The sequence below is a fragment of the Saccostrea cucullata genome, unplaced genomic scaffold (assembly GCF_032062105.1).
Source record: "Saccostrea cucullata isolate Sc308-1 unplaced genomic scaffold, CSIRO_AGI_Scuc_v1 ctg281, whole genome shotgun sequence".
Taxonomy (NCBI): Eukaryota; Metazoa; Mollusca; class Bivalvia; order Ostreida; family Ostreidae; genus Saccostrea; species Saccostrea cuccullata.
Genome location: NW_026926059.1, coordinates 545,033 through 554,679, shown reverse-complemented (window position 1 = coordinate 554,679; position 9,647 = coordinate 545,033). Strand labels below are relative to the sequence as shown.

The window sequence follows — 9,647 nt, the reverse complement described above, 5'->3', positions numbered from 1 at the left end:
GTCTGTGAGAGTTTTTGTATTGAATAACTTGTATATTCTATCCTTAAACATTTCTAACATGCCTACATTTGATGTGGTACTTGGATTACATTACACAAGACTACTATCTTGATGTCTGTATACAACTGGCACTATCCAAGAACTCACTATACATGTTACTTCTCAAGAATACCTTATCATAGCATTCATTTGTATTTGTATATTCAAGTATAAAGGAGCTGTTCTGTATTCCCTCCACTCCCTGCTTCTTTCCCCATAAGAAAATAGGCCTTTGAGCTCATTCGAGTACATTTGTGTTCCTAGTAAATTGGTGAATGAAACTGAATACTAACTTATGTAAGTTACCGTATAAGTGGAAATTTAAGCGAGACGCAAATTTGGTGATTTGTCCTTAAAAACGGGTATTTCATTTTTAGCGGGATGTAATTTTAGAGATTTAAAAATGCTCACTAAACAAGCTATTACAAATAAAACAATTAATTTTTAGCGATATTCAATTTTAGCTATATCGGCACCCTCGCTAATAATGCCAAAATTAAATCCTCGCTAAAAATTCTGCTTATACGGTATGTCACTAGACTTGGTATCATGTTTTCAAACATGTATTTAACTTTTTGCATGTATACTAGGACTATAACTAGGTTAGGGTCAACCCTGGCTCTACTTACAGTTGATTATTCCAGACACACCCTGTAAAGGACACAGGGCCTAGAGATTTAATGTGTCTTTTTTTTCTTCTTACATTTACTAGTATTATTTTTCCCTTTATTAGAGCACCCAACCTTTACGAGAGGAGTTGTTTGCCTAGGGGGTGTTAATACTATAGGGCTGTCGTGTACTGGCCCCTGTTCTGATGAGGTTTCTTGACTGAGATTCCCAGAGCAGTCATTGGTGATGCCAGTGGTTGGAATGTTGAGAAAAAGACGGTCTGCTATAGTGCGCTCGCTTGTAGTTGAGTCTTGAGACTGAGAAAGCCTTGGGCTTAACTTGACTTTGTATTCATTAGTTTTCGGGCTTGGTTCAGATTGTGTCCTTTTTCGCTTGTTCTTTTTCTTCTTGGTGGATTTTGTTTCTTTTCCCGCTGTTTGGATGACAGGGAAATGTTTTTCATCCTTGGAGCTAACATCGAAGGAACTGGGAGAACTGTTGTATTTTTCTTTCATGCTTTCATTTATTGCTGTCTTCAAGAGAAGATCGTCACCTATAGCTAAGAGTGAGTTGTTTTTATCCAGTAATTCTTGGGCTTTTGTATCGCTGTTCGTTATCTTCACCCTTTTAATCTTAACAATTTCAGAGTATGAGGGTTGGGCTCCCTGGATGCCTGTACTAAAGTTATTTTCTGTTGACTCAAATTCCAAGTTATTGAGCCATTCAACAGTGCGTGGGATGTTTCCAGCATACCCGTCGTTGCTTATGTCTGAGACACTTTCAGATATGGCGCTGACTGCAGATCGTGAACTCACGCGAGATTTGGGTCTAGCTGCTGTTGAGGTGGTACTCTTCTCCTCTGTTGTGAGGCTACCACTTGGCCAAGACATGTTTTCAACTCGAATGACTGGGTTAGTGTCAATGGCCTTACATCTACACCGGATTTGATTCTTCACCAATATCTTTTTGGCAATGTGGTCGTACTTTTCTTTAAGGGCTTCTTTGAAAACTTTCCGATATTTACTTGCGTGTACTGAGTTGTTCATTTGCTCAAACAAACGCTTCCAATAGGATTGCATTTTTTCGGCATCATTGGCTGGACATGAAATGACTTCTTCCAGAAATTCCAAACTAATGACAAACTGGGAACAGAGTGTATCAATAATGTGTCGGATATTAACATTACGAATTATGTAGCATGGAACACATTCCTGTTTCCTTCTACCCTCCTCAATTTTAGCTTGATATGAATTTTCCAATTGTTCTGCTATATACGGATAGTTTTCTGCTCTTTTCAACACCTCCAAAAAGGAGCTGAATTTTACCCGGCTTCGTTTACCCATGATGACCGCAAGCTTTCTTGTTTGATCTTTCCGTTTTTCACATTCTCGAATATCTGCAGCCTCGTTTTCTGTAAGACAACCATTACCAATAAGTTCATCTAATAAAAGAACGCGCTTTAAATCCATACAGTGGGACATTTGTGGAAGATTTTCCTGGATGCATTCACGATGAATATCCTCAGTACCACTTATACCATCCTCAGAACCACTCAATTCAAAGGCAACTACGAAGGAAGACAAGTATCCTTAAGCTTAATATTTCATCATATTCTGTCACCATATTATTATAAATATGATCGACTTCTATTAAAAATGACTTTATTCCGGACTCTTTATTTTTTCTTGTCTTTTACATGTGACTCTTACACCTCCCTCTCGAGAAATTTTCACTCATATGCAGACGCCACCACTTGTCGGTTGAGAACTGCTATGCTCGGCACTCAGGGTCATTGAGCTGTAAAGGATCTTGATGGTGCCAGCACCTACTGCGACACGGGACCTCGATTTCTTCGCTCTCCAGGTCCCACGGTGAAATTCAAACTAGCGTCTTAAGGATCAAGTTTTTACTTCGCGACTCTAGAGCTGATGATCTTATCACTGCGCCACGCGGGCGAAAACACATTTTAAGACAAGCTTCTTTATTCATAAATATACAATTCAGTGTTTGCTAGCCAGTACCTAGGTTTTAAATTTTTGAGGCAAGGTGCTTAAAATACTATCGATGTGAACAGTACGACAGTAAAAGAAAGTGCAATTTTCAGTTTCACCGTATTGAGAAGGGAGGACAGGGCCATAAAATTTAATAATGATCGGAAACTTACAGTTAATGTTTTTTTGTCCCCCGCTTGAAAAGTAGGGGATGTCCGTCCGTCTTTCTGTCTGTCTGTAACGCTTTCGTTTCCACAGGATATCTCGAGAACCCTTTGAGCTTTCGTAATGAAATTTTGCATAGCAACTCCCTATGGACTAAAGATGAACCCTATTGATATTGAGGTCAAAAGGTCAAAATCGCAAATTCTGTCTGTTATAACACTTTCGTTTCCACGCTATATCTCGACAACCGTTTGAGCTTTTGCAATGAAATTTTACATAACAACTCCCTGTGGCCTAAGGAAGACCCCTATTGATTTTGAGGTCAAAAGGTCAAAGTTAAAGGTCGTTAATTTATACATTCTGTCTGTGTGTAACACTATCCTTTCCGGGCGATATTTCAAGAAGATTTTGAGCTCTTGCAATGTTATTTTATAACAACACACCCTAGGACCTCTCTGACCCCTCTCAAAGTGTCCCGCCCCGTTTGTTTTATTAGTATTTATTGTATTACATGTCGCTATTTTTAGCACAGGGGCATGAGGAGAGTTATTACGTATAAACCAGGTTCTTGTCGGACTTTATATTCTTATATTTCCATTTCTTATTTTTTTCTCTATGATAACTCTTTGAAAATTAGCGGAGTTGATTTCTAGATAATTCTACCGGAATGTAAATTAGGAAGGTCGATAGGTCAGGAGCTAAGGAGGCCTAATATGCAGCCAAATCTCGTGCGCATCTGTCTCTGTGTCTGAAGCTAAGGAGGCCAAATATGCATGTAAATCTCGTGCGTCTGCCTTTGTGTTTGACGTCAGTGGACGAGGACTATTGAAAGTGACATGGGAGTCCTCGTGTAATTTAAACCTATATCTACATTTTAAAGTCTAATTCTACAATTTTATTTCACAATGAAATGGAAATATAAGGAATTGACCGTTATGCAAATTATCCCATGTTTCCCACTATCGTTGATGCCCTGGCACACTATACTAACTAGACAGTGATTCCTTAAATTACATATTAGAACTGTTTAATAAAGGTTAAATTAGACACCATGCAATAGTGACAATATCGAAGGTGAATATTTACATGTATGTGACTTCATCTCTGCATATAATTTAGGCTTGTTTAAAGCGGTCCGTGGTCTAGTGGTATATCTCTCGCTTCACATGTGAGAGATCCCGGGTTCAAATCTCGGTCGATCCATTTTCTTTTTTTTTCCCGAAAAACTTTTTTTTTTTACTAAATGATAGTATTCAGCATGTGAAATGAAAAATTTATGAAGTCTGGCTTGTACAAACTCATAAAATCATCATTACAGTGTACTATGATAAATATTCCATATAAAAAGAATCTTCTATACACAGAATAAAGAATAAACAATCAAATCCTTACACCATATTGGCATATTTTATTTCCTTCAGTGTACATATACATTTAATAATTCTACAAATTCAGTCAGGGGGATCCGATCGACTCCCCCCCCCCCTCCCCCTCGAACTGCGCATGGTTTACTTTTTCCCTACGCGGGGGACATAAATTCTTCATTTACAAGTATCAACACTGACAAAAGCAAAGCCTGGTAGTGGGGACTCATCCATCATTTCTGAAGTCGCATGCCTGGCCCATTTGTTAGAGTGTCTGCTCAAGAGTCGCGAAGTAAGGAGTCAATCCTTGCGTCGCGGGTTCAAATCCCACTGTGGGACGTGGAGATCGGTACTTCGGATGAGACCGTATAAACCGAGGTCCCGTGTCGCAGTAGGCGCTGGCACGAAAAAAGATCCCTCACTGCTCAATGACCGTAAGTGCGTGTATACTGTATAGTACAAAATCAGTATTTGTAGCTCTCCATTGGCAAGTGCTGCCTGGCGTCTCCATATGAGTGAAAAAATTCTCGAGAGGGACGTTAAACAACATTTTAATCATTCCTGCAATTTTAGTTTAAGTATAGAACTTATTTAGAATGATCCTAGTCTAAAAAAAAAAATATTCACATTCATTCAGACAATGTTGGCTGCAATAATTAATGTATTTTCTGCATGCCAAAAGAAATGAAAATGCTGCATTATTTGCAGTTAAGAAAATGTCAGATCCAGCATCCAAACCTACAGAGTGAATCCCAATATGAATCAAAGAATTGCACTAAAACTCAACTCCTCTGGTCACTCATTAAAAAAAACCTTGACCTTGGAGGTTGACCTACTTTTAAAAAACAAACCTTGACTATAACTTTTGAACGGCTAGGGCTTTCATACTTCACATACTTAATCCTTGTGACAAGACCTTTCATTGGATATATCAAAAACTTTGACCTTGGGGTTTGACCTACTTTTTAAAACGTTTAACTACAGTTTGACCTACCTTTCAAAAACTTATCCTTGGCCATAAATTTTGAACAGGTGGCGCTTGGACTTTCATATTTCACAATTGTATTTCTTGTGAGAAAACCTTACTTTTGGGTACCAATATCTTTAATTTACATTTAAGAAAAGTGCATTCTTCGCTATGTTGCAATACGAGGTCAGCAGTGTTTCACAAACACATCTCGTTTTTTTTACCTGCATTGGAACTTTTTTCAATTTTTTTGTCATTGATCGGCGTTCCTTCTACCGCTTCACTGTCTTCCGTTTGGGTCCAGTTTTCTTGCATCCTTTGTCTTTTTCCATTAAGCAGACCAATTTCTTCTCTCATTGCAGTCTCAAAATTTTCAAATAGACCTTCCAACTTTTCAGAACGACTCTCATTCTTTTCAAAACGATTTGACAAATTCTGCAATGGTAATGGCGCTATATGGAATATCAAGTAACGAACAGTATTCAAATACAAAAGTCCATTAACAATACAAAATTGGAGCAGAGCAAACACGGACCTCCAAAAAAAATTCAGAGGTTAGATGAGGTGCCATGAGGAGTGAGCATCCCCTGCCGACCGGTCACACCCGCCATGTGCTCCTTGTCATGTTCAGGGGAAAAACAGGAAAATTTGTGGACAACTCAGTGTTTAGTGATGGCTTGACAATCAGTTTGAGAAAAGTTTAAGGATGACGTTTACTCAGGTTTCAGAAAACAGAGAGGAGATTTTATAAAGTATAATATGTTAAATAAAAAATTGTTCTAAATGGATACAATTACGAAGTTTTAACTCAATATCAATTTAAAAATTTCATACTTTATTATTTGAAGAAAATATACAGGAACAAAAATCAGTGTATGGTAATGCAGAGGAAATTCGGACTAAATTTTTAATTCTTTTCATTTTAGTTAAAATCTTTTATTTCTTGCAATATTAATCATAATGTAAAGGTTACATGTATTTTTAGACACCATTTTGCAAATTTTATAAGTCTTAAAGCTCAACAAATATTTCAAATAATTGAATGCTATTAAATAAAGAAACTCAAAAATATGAACAAAAACCATTCCAGGCAACAATTATCTCAATAATTTGATCATTGACCCCATATAATGTTAATACCATGAGAATTACGGCAACAAAGGTAATATGAGGCTATAAATAATTTAGAGTTCTTACCAGTCAGATTTTTTAAATATTCGATTAAATATGAGGAAAAAATATAAATATGATAGAGGAAATTCGGACTGTATTAATTATCAAGTTTATGCCCATAACTCTATCGTTTCTTTATATGAAGCAACACTGTTCCATTACTAATAATATTTCATTATTTATAGAGTTTTGTTGCTTGTTATATTTTGTGAGTGAAGAAACAATTGGTCATAGAGTGAAAAATTGAGGTATTTCCCGAGAAATACTCAGGGGCCACTAGCATGAAAAGTAGGTCATTGACCTAGGTATTTGAAATTGAAATTTAACACAAGAATTATAGGTGTACAATGTGCAATAGGTGGTTTTTCGTTCTTATCAGTGGAATTTTTAGTCATCTGAGTAAAGGTATACCATAATGATGAATTATATTTGCTGACAAGGTCATTGCATCGACCATAGAACTTACGAAATGCTGAAGGTAGGATTCTTCTCATATTTCTTGTATTTAAAAATTAATGAAATTTTCACAGAATTGATAAGACAATATCACTAAGTGATGGTACAAGTGAGATTATAAAGAACTTTATTCGGTAATAACCAATATTTGCCCCCCAAATCAAACGTTGATGGAGATATATTTAATTAAGTTCTTAAACAGGGGAGTATATGCTGACTTCAAAGCACTGAATATTTTCGTAAGTAATGACGCCATATGTACGTAATGACGTCACAAACATGACATAAATTTCCGTTTTTTATGAATTTAATAGAAAAATGTACATATTTCGTCGATATTTTGAGTAAAAGTCACCGAGCGCATGTGTGTTCAGGATCAATATTTTGATATGATGTGTAGAATGATAATATCAATGAAATATGTCAATATTGTTCCTGAACAAACTTGCGCTCTATAAATTTTAAAGCTAAAATTGTTGAAATTTTGTCCATTTTGTCCTCTTTCTGAAAAAAGATATGAAATCGGACTAGTTTGTGACGTCATAAAAACAAAAATTGTGAATACACTGCTTTGACACTATAATATTTTCTGTTAATTTATATTTCTCATACAATTTATTGAATTCTGCACATTTCAGGTAGTTTTCAAAATTTGACTCTTGTGGGGGCAAATATATGGAATATACCGCATATAGTTCTTTGACTGTTTTATATTAGAGGCAAGGTCAGGTCAAGGTCATTACCTTTTTCCTGGACACTAATAATAAAAAAATTACTGTTGTCAATTACTGGAGTATGCGATCCCTACTTGTATTTCAAAAGAATGAATGTTTTTTTTACATAAAAAGATTATCATAAACTTGACATAAAGGGCCTATAACATGATATTACCAAATTCACACAAATAATTTAACTAAAATGGATATTGGCTAATCCAATTTTTCTCTACTTTTCTTAAGGTTTTAGGATATATTAGTTATTTTTGTATGCTTCCTATATTTAAATGTTTCTCCTTTTCACATATAGTAAAGTTGTCACATAAAGATACAAAATGATTCAAAAACAAAAAGTTTTAATAGTTTAAAAGAGAGAAAAAAAATACTTTTTAAATTACGAATTTCTGGCTCAAATCTGTACTCAGGGTAGAAGCTTATGAAAGCTTACACAGTTCTAGTTTGTGTGAAAAATCATATTTATTTGATATATTTAGGACCTTTAGTCCTTATTATTAATTAAACTTACATTTGAAAATTTCTTCAAGTCTTTGATTGTGTACAAATTATGACTAAAATCTTTGATAATCTTGAGAGGCAGAAAAGAAGATAATTTCATACGCCACCACTCCGCCAAAAATATAGTCCCTGCTAGTTTTCAAACGCGGTTTACCTATTCTATTTAAAGTTGTACAATTGTTATGAGAAAAGAACATTTCATCTAGTCAGAAACCAGAGAAGAATCCTACCTTAAACGGGACTGCTGAATTTTTTGCTTCATTAACTTGTTTGTCGATAACTTACCTCGCTTTAGAAATTGTTCATACATACTAGTAGAACATGCCCTTCCATATAGAATCAACTGAGAGATATATATACTCCGCATGCAGATGACAAAGGTATGTTGCTGCATAAGTAAATGAAGTTAACGATTAAAAAGTTAAAGTCATCACGTTTTCACATTTAGCTTTGTTGTTAGATAACCATTGACATCTTTTTCTAGTAAAACATCCAAATGTGAAACAGTCAAACTCTGTAGTATCTTAAATATTATTTCAAAGTATATGTATTGTTAAATTACAATACGTATTCGATAAATGTGTCCAGTTGAAGGTCACAGCAAGTGTTTTCTTCTTTTCGCATAAAATATTTTGAACAAATTCTGCTTCACAGGAATACAAAAAAAAGGTCTGCTATTGGTACCCATGGGAATTCGAATAGATTGTCGAAAAGACCTGGTCTCCAAAACAACATAAATATATTGAAAATCAGAAACTTGATCATCTTTTCAATATTAACTGCAGAGTACTTGTTGTGTACAGTCAGAATGTGTTTAACAGCCGGAATAATTTTGCAAATTACCAATGACAAGGTAAGTAAACTTAAGAGTTCCAGTTTTATTGAAAAAAAAAAACAGCTGCCAATATCAAAAGCCTGGATTTAAATTATCATTGGGAATGGTTGTGTATAAAGTTGAAAGATCATAATTTTTAAGCTGTTGAATTTGGTAAAATTCTGTGATTTCAAATTGTCCAAAAGTTCCTTGGAAATTTCAAGTATCCACATCTTTCTTCACTTCTGGATTATTGAATACAGAAGGATCACAGATCTATGGTTTTCATATTGCCCCTCGATTTTTAATCAGACTTCTGGCAATTTCTTTCATTTGGGGGGGGGGGGGGTCCACAGGATTTTATTTATTTTGCTTTCTCCTCATGATAATGATTAGCTTGATGGCCATGTGTATTGAATCTCGTTTGGTTATTTAAAATAAAAATATTTCTACACGACAAAAAGTAGACACTCACACATTAAAACAAACTTACCACAAGCATCACTAAAATAGACTGTATCATGTGTTGGTTTTCGTCGGCCATGTCAGTTGATGCTAAATATAAATTGAGTATGTTGAGAGTGTATTAATTTATATCGACAAGTGTTTTTAATTAATTTCAGAAGCGTAAAAAAATGTTAATTAATGCTTTTAAAAATACCTTTAATAGGGATCACTGTATACATGTACGTCTAGATTATGCTGCCCAGCATTTCCTTCGTTCAATGTTGATGATCGTGACCTTTCAACTCTTAAAAATGGAATTCCCCATTGAATAAACATATAGAGGGGGATTAAACGGCAATTAGAATATCTCTACTTCCAAAATTATATGAA

At 35.1% G+C, this 9,647-nt stretch overlaps 1 protein-coding gene across 1 annotated transcript; it reads right to left on the bottom strand.

Moving 5' to 3' along the window:
• Positions 1-591: 591 nt before the first annotated feature.
• On the bottom strand, positions 592-9,357 carry LOC134270501 (uncharacterized). The gene is made up of 3 exons (XM_062752722.1): positions 9,304-9,357; positions 5,360-5,570; positions 592-2,215 (listed from the first exon to the last, which is right to left on the bottom strand). Exons 1-3 carry the CDS (start codon positions 9,352-9,354, stop codon positions 717-719), a joined length of 1,761 nt encoding a protein of 586 aa, XP_062608706.1. The 5' UTR covers positions 9,355-9,357; the 3' UTR covers positions 592-716.
• Positions 9,358-9,647: the final 290 nt, after the last annotated feature.

Coding starts and splice junctions, on each gene's coding strand:
- LOC134270501 (XM_062752722.1), bottom strand. CDS start 9,354: ATGGCCGACGAAAACCAACACATGATACAGTCTATTTTAGTGATGCTT. Junction 5,571..9,303: donor CTATTTTAGTGATGCTTGTG/GTAAGTTTGTTT, acceptor TTACCATTGCAG/AATTTGTCAAATCGTTTTGA. Junction 2,216..5,359: donor TGAAAAAAGTTCCAATGCAG/GTAAAAAAAACG, acceptor CTTCCTTCGTAG/TTGCCTTTGAATTGAGTGGT.